This window comes from Octopus sinensis, linkage group LG4 (genome assembly GCF_006345805.1).
Source record: "Octopus sinensis linkage group LG4, ASM634580v1, whole genome shotgun sequence".
Taxonomy (NCBI): Eukaryota; Metazoa; Mollusca; class Cephalopoda; order Octopoda; family Octopodidae; genus Octopus; species Octopus sinensis.
In genome coordinates, this window is record NC_043000.1 from 86,766,320 (window position 1) to 86,792,675 (window position 26,356).

The 26,356-nt window shown below is 31.2% G+C and overlaps 1 protein-coding gene across 3 annotated transcripts in view; it reads left to right on the forward strand.

Moving 5' to 3' along the window:
• Positions 1–26,356, forward strand: part of LOC115210771 (furin) — a 219,710-nt gene that overhangs the window by 171,789 nt on the left and 21,565 nt on the right. For all 3 annotated transcript variants that reach the window (XR_004998783.1, XM_029779490.2, XM_036502230.1), the window contains exon 13: positions 17,463–17,612. Coding sequence is in view for 2 of the 3 variants with exons in the window: in XM_029779490.2 (XP_029635350.1) it covers positions 17,463–17,612 (150 nt within the window). In the remaining variant the exon portion in view is untranslated. The remainder of the gene's footprint in view (positions 1–17,462; positions 17,613–26,356) is intronic.

Below are 26,356 nucleotides of genomic sequence, written 5' to 3' on the forward strand. Positions count from 1 at the left end.
ATGTATATAGATATATGTATATATGGCATATATAGACATGTATATAGGCATATTCTCTATGCATATATGTATATATTGCATATAACTGTATATATGCATATATATGTATATATGTATATATGCATATAATGTATATATGCATATATATGTATATATGTATATTATGCATATATATATATATATATGTATAATGCATATATATGTGTATATTGCCTATATATGTATATATGCATATATATATATGTATAATGCATATATATGTATAATGCGTATATATGCAATATATAGTATATATGCAATATATGTATATATATTATATGTGTGTATATATATATATATATATGCATATATATGTATATATATATATGTGTGTGTATATATATATATATATTCACATATACATATTTGTAGTCTCCCATGTATACAAGCCTCCACTCTCCATGCCACCGATGTTATCCAAGGGAATGTTAAGGGCCGATATAGGTTGGCACCTGTGACGTTGCAACTCATTTCTACAGCTGAGTGAACTGGAGCAACGCGAAATAAAGTGTCTTGCTCAATAACACAACACGATGCCTGGTCCGGGATTCAAGCTCACAACCTCACGATCGTAATTTCACCACTCTAATCACTGAGCCATGCGCCTTCACATAATGTGTATATATATATATATATATATATATATAGATATATATATATAAAGATAGAGATAGATAGATAGATAGATATTTATAGATAGATAGATAGAGAGATATTTATAGATAGATATTTATAGATATATATATATATAGATACAGAATATATATATATCTATATATAGATATATATATATAGATACAGATATATATATATATTTATATATAGATATATATATATAGATACAGATATATATATATTTATATAGATATATATATATAGATACAGATATATAATATATATGTATATCTATATATATATATATCTAGTATATATATATATATATAGTATATATATATATATATAGTATATATATATATCTAATATATATATATATATTGCATATTTTATATAATGTTTTGAAAACTAAATTACCATGCTTATGTGTCTGCTGATCAGACAAGTTTATATTGGATATTCTTTTACAGTAGACTGTGTGTAATTGCACTCCTGTTTTCATTCTGAGCTTTTTTATTATAATCCATGAATGCACATGGAGGTATATTCACTCAGTCACATGCACTCACACATGCACAGTGTGATTTGTTACTACTGTCTAATGAACCATTATGTTGAATGCTTAGTATGAGTTTGTGAATTTTTTTTAGTCTTAGTTACGCACACACACACACATGCATGCTTACGTACATATTCGTCATTTAACATCCAGTTTCCATGCTAGCATAGACTAGACTCTTTGCATCAAGCTGCACAATGCTTACATGTGGTTAGTTTTCAACTATGTGTGTAAACCATGATCTTGCTACAAAATAGTGGGATTCACATCAATTTGACATGCTAGATTCCTAGAATGTCTACACAAATTCTAAAGTATGGTGTTTTGTTGTTTATTAAATACACTATGAATAGTAATTAAGTCAGTTAAATTTGTATTAGTAATTGCAGGTAATCTCTCGTTGATTCACATTAGTTGCACTACATATATGGAATGCTTGAATGGTTACAAAAATTCTAAAATGCTGCTTTATGTCTATAAAATAGTAATTAAGTCAGTTAAATTAGTTATAGTAAGCATTTGTTTAAAATTGTGATTTATTTTATAATTGGACAAATGTAGCTTGCCATTTCAAAGCAGACTCTTCTGTTAAATACCAAAGGATATTTTGTTTACATACATATTCAACAACCTTGTCTGTGGCCTCACTAGTGGTGGTGTTTTGAAAAGAGGACCCAGTACACTGTTAAGTAGTTAGCACAGTCCTCTGGCTCAGTGGTTCCTGTCAAACCATCCAACTCACACCAGCATGGAAGACGGTCATTAAATGATGATGATGATTGATGTGTGTGTGTGATGAGCATCTTCAGTTTCCATCTAATTTCCTTCACAAGTTACTTCATAGATAGATAGATTAGATGTGTGTGTAAAATAGGTTTTTCACCGAAACTAGGAAACTTTTCATTGTAAATGATGTAACTGTGAGAATCATTAAAAGAAGCAAAGGAGACCTGTTAACCAGTTTAATTTCAGGATCTTAATTTCAAGCACACATCATACATAAATGCATGTTGGAAGAGCATTTATTTGGATTAGTTTTTAATGGGAGTGATGTTAAAACTGGAAAACACCTTGACACAGACATAATGATGTTTGATCAATAGGTGAAGTGTTCAGCAATTTAACTGTTGAAGAAATTGAGGTATTGTTTGTGTACCAGCAATTTCCTAATGCCAAAAATAAGTTGGATGCTGATGAACCAGTTTCACTGATTGCTGCAAATATTTAAAAAGGATGGTAAATGGTAAGAAATCTGGAAACTCATTTCTTGAAGAATGACTCTAATATGGAATACAGTTTGAATATTTAAGGTGAAACAATCCGTTGTTAAGCAACATGCGTGGGGGTGAGGAGCATGAACGCAAATACTAGAAAAGAATGAAATTAGCATGCTTTGTTGGATGTTCTGTATCAGTTGCACATACAACAAAGTGCAAATGTATTGAGAGAAAGAGTGGGCATGAGAGGCATCAAATGTAATGTGTAAGAGAAAGGACTGCACTGGTCTAGTCATGTGTTGCATACATACGAGGGCCATTGCATAAAGTGGATGAGATCTGTGGAAGGTAGAGACCCAGAAAGTTGCAGGACAAAATAGTGAAGACTGACCTTGGGTTTTTGAGCCTCATAGAAGATTTGCAATTTTCTTTGTTAAAGAAGATTGATCCACCTTTGGAAAAAATGAGGTCTTTAAAGTCTACCATTTTGTCTATTCCCCTGAATTCAAACTGTCCCCATAACACATCTCCTTAACACCCATCCCTTTATCACTCTTCTGATTACAGTGCTTTCTCAGCTGCTGTAATTATAACAGAGTGGGGTTGCACATGTTTTATTTCCTATACTTTTGTGCTACTAGTTTCTCCTCTTCTTGGAACCAGCTTCCCCATATGACACACCTTGCATTTTCAGTATCATCACTATTGAACATCATCCCATGTCAGCCGTCAACCCATTCACCCACTTTTGTTTGTCATTATCTCTCTATTCACTCCTACCTAACTCTGATCTCTGCCCTTGTCACTGAGCACTCCTCCCTCTCTTCCTCTACACTTCACATCATCTTCCTATTTCTCATTTATATGGTCTTAGTACAATGATGCTCTCCACTCATCTTTTTTTTTACTTCTTCCTCCTTCCTGATCCACTCCTGGTCCTTTCATCTTCATGGGTCTTAACGTTTCTGATATTAGTCCTTCATCACAGGAAAAGAAAGTAAAAAAGAAATATTTGTGTCTGGAAATGGACATAAGGGAGAAATAGTGTGTTAGTGTGTGCATGGATGTATGCAAGTGCAGAAATATGGTAGTATTGTTTAGTCAGGCAGTGGAAGGACATTGGTGTGTGTGTGGTTGTTAAGTGGGTAGTGTGAGACTGTGTTAGAATGTATGCAGGAATAATTGTGTTGAAGAAGTACACAAGATGGCAAGAGCAAGTTAGAAAGTGTTGTTTATGTGTACGAGTGCATAAACAAAAACAAGTAAAGGTGTAAAAGTAAGTTTTTTTTGGCATTCAACTATGAAACATTGAGGCAAGATTTATGCTAACATTCAGAAAAGAGAGAAAAATGTTTTAGAATGTTGAATTATGAAATGAGAAATAAAATCTGAAAAATTGTTGGGAAGTTCAAATATTTGGTAAAATTTCTGTGGAATTGGTGAGAGGAATCTTGAAGATGATAAAAAGTATCTGGGAACAGAGTACAATCCAAGAAAATGATGCATGAGGGGAAAGAGCAAAACATTGTTACACATATGTTGCAGGGAAGAAAGAAAATAGTTAACAGAAATGAGAGGGAAGAACAAATGTATTTTTTATTTTTTTATTTCTTAAGAAAAAAGCAGATGAAAAAGGAAGCAGCAGAAGAAGTGGGTGGGTATGTGGGTGTGTTTGTAGGTTAAAGAGTGAGTAATGGTTGAGTAGAAGTGACAGATGAGATGCGGAAAGAGAAAAAAATAATTCAAAAGTGAAAATCAAAACAAGAAATGCTAAAGTATAGAAAAATGTATGTGAAAGTGTGTGTGTGTGCGCACACATGCATGTATGTGCGCGTGCACACGTGTGGGTCTGTGTATCATTGTGTATATGTGTGTATGTATATGCATGGATAAATGAAGGGTATGAATGGCCAAAAGTGCCAGTGAGTTTGTTTGTCTTATGTAGGGTATGTGAATCAAAGACAAGAGGGTAAGTACTCAGAGGTGTGTAGATGCATGTATAAGGGTGTAAATGTATAGAGGCTGATGGCTTGGAGATAGGTACAAGTTTGCATATGTGAAAGCTGTCAGTTGGTGTATGTAGGGAGAGTGATTGAGGGAGCATAAAGAATGAGTAATAGAAGGATTGGTTGGATGCATGTGCAGATAGAGTTCGGGGTGTATGTATTTCTAGAATTGGCAGGGGTGTGCAGGCTACAAAAAGCAAAGGAATGAAATTAGACCAAAGGATGGGTAAGTTTTGAGAAAGAAGGTGAGTTGTTCCCTCTGGAAGTCACTAGCAGGAAATCCACTGTTACAGGCCAAACTGAAGACAAAATGAGGTTTAGGCATCCCATTGCCAAGTCAAATGTCTGAGGTACTCTGCAAAGCTGTCAGACAATCAGTAACCAGTTAATCTCAATTCATTTCTGTAGCTTTTGTACTGCACTACAAAGCAAGCAACCAATGGATGATTACTTCCCTTCACAAATCCATGAGTAAAAACTACATCGATGGTATCAATGTCTCATACTTTCTGTGATCTCATATTACACTTTGGTCAGTTACAATGGTGGAGTATCTTTTGTGACATAAATTGTGGATGAATAAATGCTAATTTCTGGCAGCAGAAATTTAGCAAATTCTTTGAAAGGAATTGTTTATTCCTCTTCCTGTTAGTAACATCTGTGTATACATAAATATATGTAAATACACATACACATGAATCAGAATACTAGAATTTCTGGTTAGTGTTCTCTCAGTAACACAACTCTTGTAAGACCACTGTCCAGCATGACCCTCAAACTTCCTCACCTTCCAAACTGCAGCTTATCCTTTTGATTCCTGCCAAGAGTGTCTCTGCCAATTTTGCTGAACCTTTTTGTCCTCCTCTTCTTAACAATGGTAACTCTGTAAGTAGTACCTCAATGGGCAGATCCTCCACCTTAGCTGCCCACTTCGCATCCAGTTCTACACAATTTACTGAGTCAGTTCTCCCATCAAACCCTCCATCTTTCACTCCAATAGGTGGGGAACCTATTGCGTGAAAGATACCAAGCTACTTAAAACAAACAAGGTCATCAATTCAGGCAATGTCATCTTCATTACACTTAAAGAATTCACCCCCAGAACTTGCCCCTATACTCATCAATTTTTTAAAATTTATCACTCTCTATAGGGACCTACATTTGGATGTACACCTCAGTGCATCCCCATTCCAAAGAAAAGTGAACTCTTCTAACCCAGTCAACTATCTTTCTACTTCTTTCAACTCTGACATTACCAAGGTAATGGAGACAGCCATTAGGAATGACATTGTCCATTACCTTGAATATCTCTCTCCCCTGTGACCCTAATATGGTTTCCACTGGTGACCTATTCTCATATGTCACCAGTCTGCTGTTGCTTTAGAGAAGTTCAGTGAAAGCAATGTTGTTGCTCTCGACATCAGTAAAGCTGTTGATCATGTCTGACATCCATATCTCCTACCAAAACTTCTCACCTATGAGCTCTACTCATCTCTCATCTCTTGGATCAGTAGTTTTCTATCTCATTGTGGCATGTGTTAACAGAGCTCTACCTACCCAACTCTCAGTTAACTTTGGTGTTTATCAAAGTTCAGTTCTCCCCCCTCACTCTCTTCCTTCTATATATCAATGACCTACTTGCTTTCGCATTCAACAACACCCATTTTTGTGCATATGACACAACCCTTCACTTTCCCCTAATTTTCCCAACCATGCATTCTCTACACACAACATATGCCAGCCCTGCATTGTTTCTATTAACAGCGTCCATGAGAGCATCTCCCAGTGGAGCCATGCCAACCTTTGTCTCTTTTAATTGCAAAAACACTCGATCACTACTCATATCAAGAAATCCTCACCACACCATTCTCTCACCAAATATGAGTGACAGTCAGCTGGACCCCTCATAGTCACTCCAAATGCTGGGCCCACTATTACCAAAGATCTCTCCTTACTCAAGCATTTTCTTAGCATATCTAGGACTGCATCCGAAAGAATGTCTCTTCTCTTTTGGGCCAGAAGATACTTCAGCTCCCTACAGTAGCTAACACTTTGCAAGGCTCAAGTGAGGCTCACAATGGAGCATGACTCTCACATCTGGGCTGGTGCTGCTGTTACACACATTGACACTATCAGTCTCACCAGTCTTGGAGGGCATGTAAGGGTCATAAGCTTTGTCTTTCCCCCCTGACTCAGCAAATAAAGAAATACAAAGAAACTAGCGGTGATCTATATTAGCAAAAGATTTTAATGGTAAAAGGTAGCTTTGTAAGTTTCAATGTCAGTTGGAGAAGCATAATGGTGTTTTGGACCAAGCCATGTGAGAGAGAGAGAGAGAGAGACAGAGAGTGTTTCTTTTGTTCTTAGTACATTAGAGTGTTGAAATAGTAAAGATTTCATTTCCACTAACACATGGAAGAGAAAGTGAAGCTGGAGGTGAAGAAAGAATAATATGAAGGAAAGGGGAGGGTTATTGGTCTTTGTAATTTTTGCAGCGTGTGTCAGGTGAAGGTCAGTGATCTGTGAACAATTTTTTTCTTATTTTAATATACACATTTATGTCTACACACACATATATATATATATATACATATGAATATTTAAATTTAACTCAGTAGCTCTCATATTTTCATGCATACTAAAAACTGAAACTATTAGCTCACATGTTGTTTATACACACACATATCAATTTATTTGTTTGCATATATGTATGAGTGTATGTGTTTATATATATATATATATATATATATATATATATATATATATATATATATATATTGGATGCAGCATTGATGAATATTCAAGAAGTTTACTTTGCAGTCATTGTCTTGGGTTTAACCCAACCCTTATGGCTGAAACTGGATAGGTGGAAATTGTGTAGAAACTCAGTGCTTGGATTGTACTTGTAAAAGCCAACATTATCACAAACCTCATCACATGGATTCTGCTTTAGGACTATAACAAAGGTATACACAACACACACACACACACACACACACACACACACACACACACACACACACACACATTGAAGTTTGATCCTTTAGCTCAAATTAAAGTATGTTACACTTAATAAATCAGCTTCATAATTATAGTGTCAGTATTATCAGTTAAGTAGATATTTATATCATATTTGTATTTCCTGTAAAATTTCTATTTTGCTAGAGTTCTGATGGGGCAAGATACTTTTCAAACACATGTGCTTCCGGTAACTATCAGAGCTTTTACAAGGACAATAAATATAATATTAATAAAGAAAATTCTAACAAGAAAACATATCTTCTTTTACTTATATTCAAGTATATCATAATTAACTATAAAAAACAATTTAAACAATTTTCATCTTGTAGTAGTTCCAAAGTTTTTAACATTCTCAACAGCGTACTCCATTTTATCATTCAAACCATAATATAGGCTTCCTATCTATTCTATAAATGTATTTTTAATTTTTAAAACTGAACTTTATTATTATTATATTATTATTACTATTACATGAAATTCACCTTTTTATCTTATAAATGCGTATGTTTATTTTTTGAAATTTCATTATAAAGTCTCTTGACAATGTAATATTTTTTTTTTTTTACATATTATTGTCAATGACCTTAATGTCTAGCCTACCATTATTGGATTGCAAGGTTGGAGGTGGGCAGCAAAGGTATCCAAAAATCAAGTTATCAAAGTGTTCCAATAATGTGCAATAAAATAATTGTGTGTGTGTGTGAGCATGTGTGTGTGTGAGCATGTGTGTGTGTGAGCATGTGTGAGCGTGTGTGTGTGTACTATATATAGAATAGACCATGTGCTCAGACTCTGAAGATTGCTTGGAGACACAAGGTATGTTATAAAAACCTGCCTAGACACACGTTTCCAATGCAAGAAACTTTCAGTAGCTCATATCTTTATACTGTGTACATTAAATATCTATCTATATATATATATACACACACACACCAGCAATTTCATCTAATTTCTTTGTGTCTAAGCTAAATATTCTCATTAGATAAATTCCAACATTAGATTGCTACTTCTGTTTATGGCTGGCAGGGTGAAGTAGTTATTGGCTTCAAACAAAAACAAAAAAAAATTTTTAATATTCTTAGATAAAAATATATTTTGATTGAGTTTGTACTTTCTGTCCAAATGTTTACATTGCAATAATGTCAGGAAAAGTTCTGACAACCAAGAATGTAACCAGTATGATTTGTTTATTATTATTATTATTCAGAATCATTAGGGCATTGGATAAAATGCTCGGTGGCATTTCTTTCAGCACTTTACATTCTAAGTTCAAATCCCACCAAGGTCAACTTTGCCTTTCATCCTTTTGGGGGTCGATAAAATAAAGTACCAGTGAAGTATTGGGATCAATGTAATTGACAAGCCCCAACCCTACTAAAATTGCTGGCCTTGTGCCAAAATCTGTAATTGTAATTATTAGTTTAAAAGTTATGGATTTTCATTTGAGTCTTCCTTCAAGTTTAGTTGACTTTTCGATGATACAAAAACTTCAATATTTGTATGCAGTGATATCTAATTTAGTGAATTTTTTATATACTGAATTTAACAAAAACAAGTAACTGGTGCTTATTTAAAATATTCTTGAAATGCAATACCACTTTCACAGAACTAAAATTTCAGCAACATTCAAAAATCATTTATTGATCAAGACAAATAAATTATTGAAACTTTAAATCATTTGTTTAGCTTAAGGCAGTTCAAAAGACTTTTTTAACATTTCAACCCAACAATGATAGAAATATCACTTGAAATTATTGTAATTGGAATAACTCACATTATATTAATCAACTCCATTTCCTTAACTTAATTTTTTGAGTATTTGAAATCAAACATGTAGTTTGATGATCATTCTCTTTACATTGTAATTGTACAAGTATCAGTGATTGTATTTCTAATGGCAGTCTTCTAACATCTTATGAAACATTAATTATACAACTATTATTCATGTCACCAGTCATAGATTTTATTTTGAAAACAAATTACTGTTGTTGCAATGTTTATTTCTTCAGAATTAAATTTTGGTCTTAGAATTTTTATTATATTATACAAACTATGTTTGATCATTTTATTCTTCAGGTATAAACTAATTTTGTACTTCAACTTGACTGTATATCAATTATACTGAATTTAGAAATTATCATCAGTTGTGGAAACTATTATTATGTAGTTATCTCATCTGATTTTCCTTCCAAAATAAAAATGAAAAAAAAATCTGATAGAACTGATTTTATTGAAAGTGCCTCACCATGGGTTGGATTTGAATGGTCTACCTCTTCAAAATAGTTAATCTTTTTTTTATATGTAATATATATATATATATAATATACATATGTATAAATGTATATGTATATATATATATATATATATATATATATATATATATATATATTTGTTGGCTTTGTTAAACATTGAAGACCAAAGAATCTTAAACTATTATTAATATAGTAAAGTTTGAAATCAATTTAATGTGAAATGTGATGCTAATCTTTGCATATTGCCAAGTGTTCAATAAAAAGAAAAAAAAAGCTGCTATTCTTTCTCTATCAATTAGGGTTGGTTTGGCTCATTGTAGTGTTAACATGAGCTTTTACACATGATTTCTAAACTAACCATTTCGTTTGTATTGTTAACTTGGTGAAAATAACAGCAGGATGTATTTAAATTTTGGACCAAAATAGGTTTTAAAATTGCTTATTCCTGTTTGTACATATATATGATGTCATGAACAAGGCAATAATAAAATAGATTACTGTACAAATTTCTACAGTCCTTGTATGTTCTGAAACTATTTTTGTCAAACTGCTGTTACCTAGTTTACAAATATTCATAGAATTTGTGATTATTACTGCCAGCTGTATTTTACAATTTTCAAATCTATAAAACTGAAAATTCTCTTAGGAATTTTACATGTTTTTAATGTTTGTTGATTAGTCCATCTAAACAATACCAATACAGATATCAAAAACAAAAAAACAATTAAAAAAACAGTTGTTAATTTGTTAATGTTGGTGAGGATCTAATTATAATTAACCATTTAGTTTATGATGGTTCTGATCCTCTTACCACTGAAACTGATGAAAATATTTACATAAAGTGAACTGCTTTTTTGAGGTTGAAAGAAGAGAAGAAAATCTGAACAATATTGACTCTTGAGTGCACATACCTTTTTTTTTTTTATAAGTATGTGTACTCTTTCTCTTTCTCTCTCCCTCCTTCTATCACAAAGGTAGCAATGTTACTATGGATAGTATGTTTTAGTTCAATCTGTGTTGTATACAATTGTTCATAATTGAATCATTGTACGCCTGCTTCCCATTGTGCCTTGTATGGGCCATCTGAAGTATGCTCAAGGAAAATAAACAAGGTGTCATCTTTCTCTTTACTTCTCATTTATTTTTTATGCTTGCATAATCTTTAACTTCTTTTTTAAAATGATCCACTATTTTTTCTTTGTCAATGTTTGTTGTTTCTCTTTACTTTCCTTTTATTCTTTGTATGCTTAATGTTATTGAGCTGTAATATCTTAGCTTCAATACGTATCGGAATTTTAATGTTTTAACAGATTTTATGCTGAAACATTAATATTGTTATAATTTTGGGTTTGTTGAAAAATGATAACACTCGGAGTGCCTTCAATAAACTATAAAATAATGGTAATTTGCTCTTTAAATTAATTAGCCAACTTCTGTAACAAATCATCTGAGTAATTTCATATATTTCCTTCTGTAACAAAATATAAATGGGAGATAAAGCAATGTTTCATTGTTTTTATATATCTGATTAGTAAATAAGTTCTGGGTTGATTAGTTCAATTGAAAGTCTTGAAGGTGGTCCCGCAGCATGGCCACAGTTTAATGACTGAAACAAGTAAAAGATAAAAGACAATAGTATAATTATCATAATAATATATACTAATTATAAGTAAGACATAATTATCAACCATACTATCCCAAAAATTTGAGATAAGCTGTTTATTAAATAATTTAGTATGTCTGCATATTAAAGATGGTTGTTATTATTTGTGTTTCTGTTCCTGAATATGATGAAAATCTATTTAAATAATTATACAACTGTGACTAGCTTCTTCAATTTTGAAAGAACTTCAGTGGTACAGTTTAAATTTAATTGTTCATTGTTAATTTTCAATTATGCTTCTTTTTGCTTGATTAGATATGACAGAGTTACTGTTGAGCCAAGTATAATAATCTGCAGTGATTCTACATGTCTTTAATTTACTGCATCTCAGTGACCCTTGATTGAATAGTGCAAAGACTTGTAATTACCTTAGCTTAAGAATAAAACTGTTACAAAATGAAGTTTCCTTTCATTTATGTTTATCGCTAGAATTATTGATGTTAATAAGAATCATTGTGTATTGATTGATTGATTGATTATAAATATATGAAATGAAATAAATGCAAGTTTCAAAGCTAGGTTAAAGTCATTGCCTAACACAAGATTCAAATTTGCAAAGCAAAATTTGCTGGGAATGGCATCAGTTTATTATTGATAAAATTACCATTAGTACCTTTTCTACCCTGGAGGACAATTTAAATACGTAATGTTAAGTGTACTGGCCAGAGCCACAACAAAGTAACTACTGTGTGAGATATGAGCAAATACTGCCCTGTGACTTTGTTGTCAAATACATTATTGAATTTGTCTTTACAAAGATTTCTCTGGTAATTAGAACTTACCATATGAGAGAACATTTTCAATTAATGAAAGAGCATTTTCATTGAATGTAAAACTTAAGTAGAAGAAATAATCATTGACTTTTAATACAGATTGATATTAATTATAGTAGGTTTTGGCATCCATTTAACTTTCTAATAAGATCAGTTTGATTGTATAAATTGAAGTAACAACAGAATTGAAAATGCTTAAAAGGTTGGCACATATTTAACAACTAAACTATATTTAGTTGTGTTAACAGATAAGATACAGATAAAGTTTTACTGAGTTAAGATTCATAAAATTAATAGGAGTTATTCATTTACATATCCATTTTTTGTCTATACCCATTTTATGTTATTAAACAACCATAATAACTTTAGATATGGTTTTAGTGTCATTTTCACTTAAATATGGTTCCTATGACAATTTCAGAAACTGAACGGTTAAAAGCGGAATATTTTACCAAAGCCAGCACACAACTTTGCACAGAATTTGATTTATGTGCCCTTTGGTAAATAGATAATAATCTGGCCACTGTTAACTCATTGGCTTGTAGTTTTCATATAGCTCATTAAGTTTGTAGTAAATTTAAATTGCTTATGTTTATTTCTTTCTTCATTTACTGTGTTTGTATGTTATATAGTTTGATTAGTTTTCTCCCTGAACATCTATTTCTTTAGAAGAGCTTTGAGAGCATAAATCTTAAAGTTCATCTGTAGAAGCCATGCCTTGGCTTAAATTTTGTGGATTAAACCAGGTGTTTGGCAAAAATAAAAATTGATCTGATTCTTGTTGAATTGTATGGACTCCAGTTCTCTATGGAGAAAAATAACCAACTACTATTCCTTGACAGACTGATGTTGGGTATCATGATTATGTGTGTGTTGAAAATCAATAGCTGCCAGACTTTTGCCTAAATTATGAGTTTTATCATCCCTATTGTGTTTGTATAAGAAGTTATTAGATGCTTGCAACATTCAGTAATGGCCATCTGCATTCAATATAATAGCTTATAAACTAGAATTCTGACACCTAAATAATCTATTCCTGGAGAATTGATATCTTCTGTATGATAGTTGCATTTAGTTTTATAGAAAGACAAAACATAAATAATTTGTAAACAATATATTGGAACAGTATTAAAAAGTGACATTACACGCCACAAATCTTGTACTGGTTGAAAGTTGTTCCAGAAGATAGACAAATTTAAAGAATTACATTTTCAAAAGGTCTTTCAAAAAAGTAAATAAGATGGCATGAAGATCAGAACCTCACAAAACTTTGATCATTGAAGAAGAATTAAGTAATAAATGGCAGAGAATAAATTGTGTGAAAATGAAAACCTCATGCTCCACAAGTCACATACACAAGTTAATTGAAACATGGGTTTAGAAAATTTGGTAGGCACACACGCACACACATGGTATCCAGCTGGAGAAATCAAACCAAAACTGAGACAGTAGAGTAAGATGTGCTCTACCAGCATGCAAAGTAGATTTAAAATGATGATATATATATATATATATATCATTAAGAAGCTAATCAACATTTTCAGCATATATTTGAATAAAATACATTTTACTCAATTTGACACACTTCTGTCCCTTGTGAGAGCAGCATAGACAAAACATTGAAATACTAAGTAACTTTGCTAAGGATTTTGTGTGTGTACATGAGGAAATAAAGGATTTAACAAGGATCAACAAATTAAGCAGTGGAGGTATAGTGTACAGGAAGACAGCTGATATAAAGATAATAGTGTGCATAATTTTTTTCTGCTTGACTATTTTACCCTTTTTAAAAAAAATATGGATATTTATTCAACTTGATCTGGACCCAAAAGATTTTTCCTGAGTTTAGGAAACTTGACCGAAGTAATCATTTCCTAATATAGCTGATGAAGAAGAATTCCGGTAGGAAGGAAATTGTCTCCAAATCAAATGTATCATTCATAAAAACATTTCCAAAAGATAAATTCAGATCAAAAACATGGGAATCTGTTCCCAATCTTCAATTATGGCTTTAATTGCTTATATATTCTACTTATTTAGAACTTTTAACAGTTTAAACATTGATTTATTAGTTAAATACCACATACAAGAATATTAATTTTCAGCCAACTTTCAACAAGCTTTCCAAAGGAGGTTAACAAAATCGTTACCAAACAAACTCATTACCAAAGTTTTACATATTTTTTTCATTTAAATGATGTTTTTCTTCCAATTTTTTAGATTTTTATTTTATACTAGTTATATTGTATCTTTATCTTTCTTTACAGCTCCACACCATTTACTCCCACCTACCCTGTTATAATTTGGAGTAGGCATATATCTTCTCTACAACAACAATTTTGTGCCTATCCTTTCTGTCTTTAATCTTTCAATCTCAAGCATAAAGCCTTTTCCTTCTCTGTTCTTTTAGTCTTACAAGTTACATGGCAACCTCACTAATTATGATGCCATGAAAAAAGTACCTTATACACTCTATACAGAGGCTGGTATTAAGAAGGGCATCTAGCTGCAGAAACCATGCCAAAACTGAGACATTGCAACAAGATGTCATACTTAAACTCTTTGAATACTGTTTAACTGTTCTCAGATGTAAAATGAAGATGGTGACTAGTTACATTGCATAAAGTGTGCCTTTCTCTAGAGAAAACATGTCCTTATAAATACTATTATAAAGTAACAATAGTACAAATTTCACAATCATTTTCTTGAAAACACAAACATTCAAAGCACATATTATTATAGCCATCCAAGTATGGTGCAATGCTTTCTTGATTTTCCCTTAAATAACATTTACATAGGGCTAATTTTATTCTCTTACCAATGAGTGTAGTACATAATTATTAACATTTGCATACATGAAAATATAGTTGTACCTGTCAAATACCTTAAAATTAAGTGAATATATTTTTCAGTTTGACATATATATTAACCTAATTTTAAAATTAAGGTTTTTCAGAGGGGGGAATATTTTTTTTCTAGTAGTGTATGAGGTATCAGAAACATCTTGATGTTGATAGAGTGAGCTGTTGTAGTTTTACATTCCTGTCTTAGAATATGAAATTTAAGATTTCTAGGCAAGAACCACAATACTATTTGTATTTATAATGTAAGCAAAGTGAACTGGTTACAACCAAGAATTAAAATGAAGCAAACTTTCATCACAGTTAACTTACCTCTGCACCACAGTGTTTATCTATAAAATTAAACTTGGATCTAATGGAAGCTTGATGCTTGATCTCTGTAATTTGACAATGAGGATTCAGTCATTCGATCAACTGAATTAGCTCCTCCTAAATTAATAAGTGACAGAGTATTCTACATACACCTTTAACATAATTCTCAGGCAGAATCAACATGACACCATGTATTGTTGTATGGGTGTACTTTTAAATTACTGATACAATCCATCCAACAGGTGTCTTTACAGTTTCTATCAACCCAATTTTGCTTACAAGGTATAAGTCAACCCAATCCTATAAAAAAAATGACATTTTCCCAAGATGCTACTATATAATGGGATCAAGCCTGTGGCCACAGTTGTGAAGTAAAACTTTTAACCAATCATTCACACTCCAACTATGAGAGCTTAGTATTGGAATGTAATAAACAGCCATGCAGTATCTTTGTTGCTTAAAACAGTAAGTTTTGCCTTCCCATGGCACATTTTACAACTATGTGGACAGGATCGACATTGCCCAGGGCACAGCATAACAGTCATTACAGGATAGGATTCAGATAACCCTTTGGCATCTAGATGACTGTTCTAATAGCTTGTTTTTTTTATCATAACTTTATAGTTGTTATGTCTTAGCATGAAGGTAAGAATATCCTTTAAAAAAAATGCTTTGAATCATTTATTTGTGCAGCTGGCTGCAGTTACATAGCATACTTAAAGATAAAAAATATATATTCAGTGTATTCTCCATGGCTCTCTTATCAATTAGAGACTTGACACTAAACATTAGTTTGTAAATGAAGCATTTGTTAAACCACTAAGGCATATAAGGTTCAAATAAATTCTTTATTTAATTTTGCCCAAATTACCCACCAGTCAAATTATATTTAATATTAATAGTTTAAAGTTTTAACATATGTTTAAAATTTAGTCAAGTAATTCTTCAAAACTTAATCAAGTAGTTCCTTAAAAGTGGAAATTCTTATATCCTACTTAACCTGGCTATATTGTTAGAGTGCCATATTACTGCATTATTCACCTTGAGAGATTCTCTCATATAGGCATAAAGTGCTTAGAGGTACAAACATATTGTTAGCAGACGATGATGTGGCGGAACATGTTAGCAGATATGGGTGATCACATGAATTCAGCATATCAGCATTTCTTCAGTTGCTGGCATCCACTCACCACATGTCAGGCAAAAGGAAAGGAATATTTTTAATATATTGAAGAACAAGAGAAATAACTTGTTTATAAAACCCACATGCCTTCTACACTTGCAAAATTGCTAATTAAATCAATTTTAAATGTTTGCTTTTCTGCAAAAGGAACTTAAATACTGCTGTCATTAAATATTTTGGATCTATCAGCATTATTTATTACATTTCATACAGATTGTTGCATTTTCAAGTACAGTATAACAAATCATATCTTATTTTCACATATAAAGAATTAGAAGTAAAGATTAAAAATTACAGCTCTTATACCTTCTTGTTCAGTATATTTATTTTTAAAAACAGTTTTGTTTTAAGTTATTTCAGCAAGAGCCAAGGTTTCCTTTACCAACAATGAAATAATTAAATAAGATTGAGAGCAATATTCTTTGAAATAGTTAAATATAAGTTATGTACCTTTCTTAAGAATACATCTTAATACATTCTTCAGCTACCCAGCTAGCTTATGACTTCCTAACTCTTAGACCAATGGTTTTACCCCCCCCACACACACACTTTTTTTTGTAGAGCTCCTTTTTTAAGTTGTTATGCCTAACACCTACCTAGATGGCAAGTCAGGTATCATGACAAAACTAATTTAACATGGGGGTTAATTTATAAATTTTACTCAAAAAAATGGATTGTTGAGAATCTCTGCCTTAGACCAATACTTCATATTCCCGCAAATGTTAGCTATAATATTTCTTAATTAGCATACTAATTAAATACATCAGAACTGTTTAATTGTTGTCTCTCTTTGATTTATAAACAGAAATATGATTGACTTACTAGTTATGTTTTCACAAATTGTTACAAACTGAACTTCTAAGAGCATAAATGTAATTCTCTGGTTCTAGTATGATCTTTATAATTCTATCCACTGTAAATTATTTGTATTTAACTGTAAACTTTTCTTACTCTTTTACAGCAGAATTACGAGAATGGGTTTTGGTCATTCTTGGCACAAAGGAACATCCTCGACATCGTAATGTTACTCCAGAAACATCACGCATGAATCAGCAATTTCAGTCTGTATATACTTGTGCTGGTGAATCTCCTAGCAGTAGGGTCTGCATAGGTTTGTGGATATTCACTTATATTATAGTTTGTACTAGATTTTCCACATTTTACATTCCACTTCTCTGATTGACACTGATGAGTAAAAGACAACAGTTAATGATTTTTTTTTTTTTTACCTTGTACACAAGTGAAATTTTGCTCTAATTGCTATATCCAAGTCCTTTTTTTAAAAGAATAGGAAATTCCATTTTAAAGTATTTCCAGGATATTGTTATGTGCAATATTCACCTTAAGATTTTCTAAGTGGTAAATTTGCTGACACCATTGATATAATGGTAGAGAAAATCTTTTCTTTTTTTTTTTTAGGGAGGGGGGATTCCTGTTATCTGGGGGTTTTTTTTTTCTCCATAAAACTTGTTAGCTGTCATTGTATATTGTATATATTCCAAAGCATTGGCTTAAAAGAAGAACAGAAAACATATCAATTGAAAAAAAAAAAAACAACAAAGTAAGTCTTGTGATACATGTATATTCTTGCATATATATTTATTTTGAGGCAGGAAGATTCTATATTGGATACTGTTAAGAACTTGTGAATACTGAATGCCAATATAATGGTCTTTCCATTTAACTACTTGGACAGCAAACAGGTCAATAAACAAAGAAATTGGTGATATTGCGAAAACAAAAACCTGCTTTGTGTAACATTACACAAATGTTTTAAAAATTGACAATTTAGTTAACATTTTATAATTTTAATAAATTTCTTTTAAAGTTCATCGAATTTTTTTCTATTTAAATTCCCCACACACACAGACACCTCCAAATACAATTACAAATTTAAAGAAACTGAATTACCTCATCAAAATTACTGGAAAACAAAGCAGTCTAATTCTTTTAACAATAGTAATGATCGCAATAAGGATTTCTTCCTTAGGCACAAGGCCAAATTTATGGGGGACAATTGAATTTACCTAACAGTGTTACTTGGTGCTGCTTTTATCAAAATTCACATATATGAAAAGTAAATTCACTCCCTTACTAAGACTTGCAGTTACAATGATGAGGTAGTGAATTAAATATCAAACAAATTAATCTTTTTTTGATATTATTATTTTCATTTTTTATTATTTGCATTTGTACCAGTTCCATTATCCTAAGAAAATAGCAACAACACACATTAACAGTTTTTTTTTGACTCGGTACAAAGTCAGTTTCTGTTTGTGACAGGGCATATCAATTCAATTTACATTTAAAATTATTACTTGAAGTTATTTACCCAATCTGGATGCATGAAGTGCAAGGCTGGCCTCCATTGAAATGTGAGTTTTAAACTGTGATGGCCAAAACTAGATAATGTAAATCAAGTGAACTGGCTATCTACTCAACAACTTAATAATGATTTTAAGGTGTTGTTATGAATATTTGTAGCTGAAGAACACCTCTCTTTCCATCAGCCTCTGTAAATCAATCAAAAGTGACAAGTCTTTAAAGATAACCACTTCATAGAAGTAATGAGCTAAATTGTCAGTTAGTTCAGCCACCTACTCTGAAGATATGAAAGAGAATGTATAAAGTAACAACCTGAATTGTCAGTTAGTACAGCCACCTAGAAAGTACAAGGCAGAAGAAAGAAGAGGAAAAAAACAGGTAACTGACTTGTGGTCACTTGATCTGATAAAAATAGCTGCCAAATCTCCTAAATTGCACCCTGCCTATAGTTCTAAAGGTTATACTGAACAATATTGTTCTTGATATAGAGATGACAGGGTTGTCATGACTGAATCACCTTTCATCATAGTTGTCTTTGATTATGACTGATCTGGGAATACACAAGAACAAAATTTGAGTCAATAAAGTTAAACTTCTGTCCAGGTCTGACAAGATATGGCAGCCAAATTTTCCCTAAATCATACCGTACCATCTTAAATAGGAAAGGATACATTGGAAAATGTAGTCCTATATTTCAGATAAGTTAATTGATATATCTATTACATTATATATATTAGTGTGTGAATATATATGTGTGTGTGTGTGCGGTAAGACGCTTGCTTCCCAACCACATGGTTCCAGGTTAAGTCTCACTGCTTGGCACTTTGGGCAAGTGCTTCTACTATAGCCTTGGGCTGACCAAAGCTTTATGAATGGATTTGGTAGGCAGAAACTGAAAGAAGCCCATTATATATATATGTATGTATATATATATATATATATATGTATATTTGTGTATACGTTTGTTCCCCCATAACTTAGCAGTTCGGCAAAGGGACCGATAGAATAAGTTCTAGGCTTACAAAGAATAAGTCCGGGGGGGGGGTGATCTGTTTGACTAAAGACGGTGCTCCAGCATGGCCACAGTTAAATGACAAACAAGTAAAGGTGTTTATTTATATATATATATATATATATTTATATATATTTATATATATATATATATATACACATACATACATAGACATGCAAATACACACACACACACGCACATTATATTATATATATTACATTATATATATTTTATACTATATATATTATATAGATATATGTGTATGTGTATAAAGGTATATTTTTATTAAAATAACTTGTAGAAAACTACTTACAGAGCAATGATTCTCTTAGTAATAATAATTCATTTAAAGCATAGTTATTAAAAGCATGTGTATTCCTAATAATAAATACTACAGACCTAAATATAATCCTACCAGTATGAATTTTTGCAGTTGACATTTACATTTCACTATTACTGCAAATGGAGCAATTAAACTTTTAATAAATATTCATGTGATATTTTGTGACAGCTACAAGAACTTTTAGCTTGTCAATGATTCAATCAGTGGACTTGGTCTTAACTCTGTTAAAAACTGTATGGCTCCAAACATAATTCTCCCATCAAATATCATTGGAAGTATATTGAGGAGCTACAGTTACAATTTAAGCCAGACTCTCAATACAAATGCAATGTTCAGAAATAGTATCTTTTACATATTTTATAAATGATTTCCAACATTTTATCATGAATAGAGATTACTGAAGCATTTTAAAATGCCAAAATCTTTTACAGCCCTACTTCTAAAATTAAAACATTAAGATTCCATGACTAGTGATGTAAACTGCATATTTCTTATATGTATCTATCTATAGATGTGTGTATAATATATACAAATGTACATATATATATATATATATATTGACATGCAAATATCAATATATACATACACACACACACATGCATATTGACAGTGACTTCAAAGTTTTGCTCTTAATTGGCCTATCTGACAGCCTGATTACACCAACTGTTGGCAAACTACAAAGAACTGTCAAAAAAATTATCAAAAATATCTATGTTTGTTGTGAGTCCCTTAATTATTGATCACAGCAGTTTTTATGGTTGTAAAAACATCCTTCAAATATACGTATACTTTAAGGACTCCATGTAAATGTGTAGTCTATTTTTATTTAAATGAAAAGTTGAATATGACTTTCAAGTTTTGTGACAGAAGCTCCTCAAAGAGTGGAGTAACAAAAAACCTGGAAGATACAATGTGTTAGATGCAATGTGTGTATGGGGATTGGATATTATATGGCTGATATATATGTTTATATGTATACATATATATTTGTGTATGTATTTATATATAGGCACAGGAATGACTGTAGTAAGAAGCTTGCTTCCCAACCACATGATTCTGAGTTCAGTCCCACTGCATGGCACCTTGGGCAAGTGTCACCTTCTATAACCTCAGGCTGACCGAAGCTTTGTGAGTAGAATTGGTAGACGGAAACTGAAAGAAGCCCGTTATATATATATGTGTGTGTGTGTGTGTGTGTGTATTTGTGTGTATGTTTGTCCTTCCACCATTGCTTGACAACTGATGTTAGTGTGTTTATGTTCCCCGTAACTTAGCAGTTCAGTAAAAGAGAACGATACAATAAATACTAGGCTTACAAAGAAAAATAAATCCTGGGTCAATTTGCTCGACTAAAGGCAGTGCTCCAGCATGGCTGCAGTCAAATGACTAAAACAAGTAAAAGAATAAAAGTATATATTTGCAATGTATATATGTTTGCAAATGTGCATATGTATATGTGTATTTGTTTACATATATGTGTGTATGCACATATGTTTGTGTTTATAAATAGGTATATATCTGTGTGTATGTTTATATATATATATATATATATATATATATGTCTTTATGTATGTTTATAAAATGTATATATGTGTGAATTTGCATGTATAGATGTATGTACATATATTTTTCATGGCTACTTATGCTGACATAAGCTGGATGGGTTGTTACAGTCAAGTTGCTTCTCATTGGGAGATTCTGCTCCAAAGGGCTATATACTCAAACAAATCATTTGGTTTGTCTTCTACCACTGGATGTCCTTCCTTATGCCAAATACTATGCAGAGTAGGTGTGTAGCAGGTTACCTTGTGCACAATAAATGTAAATTTAGAAAGGAAACTATGATGGTAGAAAGGCCTGAAATACGCATTTTAGAGGTGAAGAATGGGGGTGTTAATATAGGTATAGTGAGTACTCCATAAATTAAAATGTGTACATTTGAATAAGTGACCAATGACATCAGAATAGGTGGAGGATGGTTGTAACATTTCACTGTTATTACAAATGTTGACATTTTTTGCCAGTTTCCCATGTAACCATTGATACCCAGTTTCTTGTTTGATAGACTGTGAGGTTATTACCTCACTTAGTAACAGGTGAGGGTTAGTATTAAGAAGTGCATCCAGCCATAGAAATTTATCCCCTAACATAGTTTCATCTGACCCATACAAGCATAGAAAACTAGATGTCAACATCAATGATGATGATGATTCATGTACATGTGAGTATTAGTGTGTGCATATATATATAAATATATGTGTGTGTGTATGTATGTATGTATGTATGTATGTGTGTGTGTGTGTATATATATATATATATATATACACACACACACACACACACACACACATATATATATATGCACACACACATGTGCACATACGTTAATAATGAAGAAATAAGAATGAAATGTCAACACTGCATTGGTGGATAAATATTATTTATTTGTGGGTTAACCAGACTACCGCTACCCAGAAATAAAGTGTGTGTGTGAGAGAGAGAGAGAGTGAATGAAGAACAGCAGAAAACAAAATCAGTGGTATTTCAAAATGCTCATTCCTCTTATAGCTGTTAATAACACTTATGTTGCATCATAATAATAGTCATATATGATTATAATGTAATTATATAGAACATAAGAATCACATTATCAAGAATTTTAAAAACATAATTTACAAACTTCAAAGCATCTCTTATAATAGGTTAGAGAATCAAGAACAGAAGTGCAAAAGAAACTCAGAATAGAAGGGATGGGTGGAAGCAGGAAGAAATAAAATATAGGAAGTAAAAAAATAAAATAGAATAAAGATAATAAAGCAATAGTAATAATGCCAGAAAATGAGGAAATAATCAGTAGGAAAGTAGCCTCTGAAATTGGTCTCTAAATGAATAAGGACTATAAGTTATTGCAGCCTTCACAATAGTGCCTGACTCTATTACTTAAGCTGCATGAGTGACAGTGGGTTTAACTGTATTAAATGTTAAACTTTAAACTGTACTAAACTTTAATGTTTATGATAGTTAAACATCTACTGAACATCCATTTTATTTTCTATTTATTTTTTCTAATTTTATTTCATTTCATAGGAGAAAAAGTAATAAGTACTATCTGTAAAGGGGCTGGGATTAACAAAGGTATTGAGATATAGAAACAATGCCAAAACAGAGATATTGGAGTATAACATGTTCTTCCGATTTGCCAAATCCTGGTCAGGCTGTCCAACCAATGCCAGCATGAAGTGGAGGTATAAAATGATGCTGATAGTCGTGATGATATGTGTAGTGTGTGTGTGTGTGTATGTGCGTAAATATGTTTTTATATATACACACACATTTGTATCTATGTGTGTGTGTATGTGTATATATATATATATATATATATGTATGTATGTTTTCCTATATGTTTATGTGTAAGCACATATGCAGTCATGTTCCCTTTTACATACACACACACCAACACAAAGTCACACATGTACACACAAACATATATATAAAATAGGGATTATGTATATGTAAGTTGTTTTTAATGTATTAATCAATGAGAATAGTGGAGTAATTCTTTACTATGCATATTTTTTTTTAAATGGTTGCTTGTATTTTCAAAACATTCCACATTATCTGTTAACAAGAGATTAAAAAAAATGAATCTATGAATTAGAAAACAAAAAAAAACCTCAACTGGAAAGAAATTCTTTCAGTTATTATTTTTTTTTCTGTAATAAAATATATATATTTGTTGCCTTATATATTTTTTGTAGTTATAAAATATATGTTTGTACTAGCTTCAACTTTGCAAATACATTTAGAAAAGAGAATATTTGAAAATAATTTGCAAGTTTATAATCTACTTGCAAAAAAAGATTTTTTGATACCAAACTCCGTTTTTATCTTTTTCTTTCTCCCTTTATTTCATATGCTGTATATTTGAAATATCCATCCAAATTTACCATCACACCAAATGAAAATTATGTATTATCTTAAAACATCCTTTATCACTTTTAATCTTTTGTTACCAATATTTCTGTTGAAATACACTGCCTTTGTTTCAAATAATTTTGAAAATAATGAAGAATTTAGTAAAATAATTTTGTCATTATTATGTTGGTGTTTGAAACATAAATCTAACAGAAAACTTTTGATGGAAACTTTTAATTTAGATTACTTTAAAACAGTAAGTTTGTGTCATAAACTTAGGGGTGGTCTTAGGCTGGCTGGTAATTGATATCAAAAGGGTTTATACAGATTTCCTTTCAAGTTTGTAAGTAATACATTGTATGAGTGTGTGTGTATATATATATATATATATATATATACACACACACACACACACACACACACACAATGTTATATATAGTAGAATGATGTATAAGAGCCAGTAGCCCTTTATTTCTAATAAGGCATTTCTTATAGACAAAATTTTTCAAACTAGCAACCATTGGTTATCCAAAACAAAAAAAAATTTTTTTAAGTGCTTTTTATTTCACATTTTATTATTTGTTATCTATTTTTTTTCTGTTATTTCGTAAAGAAACCAGGTAATATTTTCAATAAATTGAATTTGTCAGAAAATATATTTACAAGTGGAGATAATTATTTTAGTGCTCTTTCTTTTTCTTTCATTCACATACCTTACAAAAATAATTTTGATTATTGTTAGTAAAACACTAAGTTCGAAGAAAATATAACAGCATGATGCTATAAGACTAATTGTAATTGGTTAAAAAATTGGTTTCAATTATTGGAACTTGACCATGCTTAAGCATCATTTAATAATCTATTACCTCATCCCTGGTTCTCTCTTATTGACCTTGGAAGTATAAAAGGCAAATTGGAACTGGGTGGGATTTGCACCCAAATGTAAAGAGATGTAACCAAACAGCAATAGTTATTTTGTCTAATATATACTGAGATTATTTACTACATAAACAGGTCCTAGTTAAGATTTCACTGAACAGCTAACATTTAGACACTTCATATATAGTTTATTGATGACTGTGAACTTGGCAAAATAAAGTTTAATTTAAAAAAAGGAATTGACAGGGACAAAAAGTTGTTGAAAGAAAGATGGATTTAAGCTTTCCTGTATTCTATTTTAAACCATTGGAGTAAGTTCAGAACTAAATATAAGATTTTCTATTCAAAACTCTACAAAGATAATAAAATTAAGGTTATTGAACATTAATTTTTCACATTAATATTGAAAGATTGTGAAAAATAAGACCAATACAATGGAAGGGCAATTAATGTTACTAACTGTAGAAAGATTGTAAAAAATAAGGGTAGTTACATTCATTAAGAGAAACAGTTGATTGATATGATATAAGATTATCATGTATACATGTACACAGGACTATTTAAATCTGGATAAAGTACTGAGTCCAAAGGAATTGAGAGATTAGTCATGCAAGGCAGGGTTTAAAATTTTAGGATATAGAGTAATGCATTTATATAAATACAGTATCTTCTATTTCTGTAAAGGTTTCGAAATCAGTAGGTTCAGGTCTTTTGATTTCTCATCAAGAACTTAAGAAATCTACAAGTCTGTGTTCTTCACACACAAGTCTCTTTGAGAAATTTTCTCTGAGACAGCATATTACAGCTAGTACCATTCAACATTTGTGTATTCATCGGTATTGTCATTTAAAGCTCTTTCAAGTGCATATATTAAATTATTAATCATATTGATTTTTAATACAGTTTATAGTTTAAAATCTAAGATGTCCAGAATGGAATTTTTTTTTTTTGTATTTGTTTTTTCAAAGAAATCCCATATTTCAGTAAAGTTCTGTCAACATTTCCAAACATTTGCATGTTGCATTTATCATATATTTGTTTAACTTTCTATGAGATTTCAGTATTTGTTAGTAGTTATTTTAATGCTGGTATTAATCTTGTATCAATTCATTTATATAAACCTCAGATGCAATAACTTTAGAATAATATTATTGCATTTTGTAAGTATTGAAACCTTTTCCAAATAATTGAAAGAGCTTCAAATAGGCTTCTTAGGTCAATAAAATGTTCTCATATTAAGTGTGTAAATCAATAGGTTAGTGTTTTCTTTATTGATTGAATAAAATATTTGAATACATTCTTTTAAAACTAATTTTCTGGTGAACTTATTTTTAAATATATATTGTATTGTCTACAGATATTACATATTATAAAAAATGCC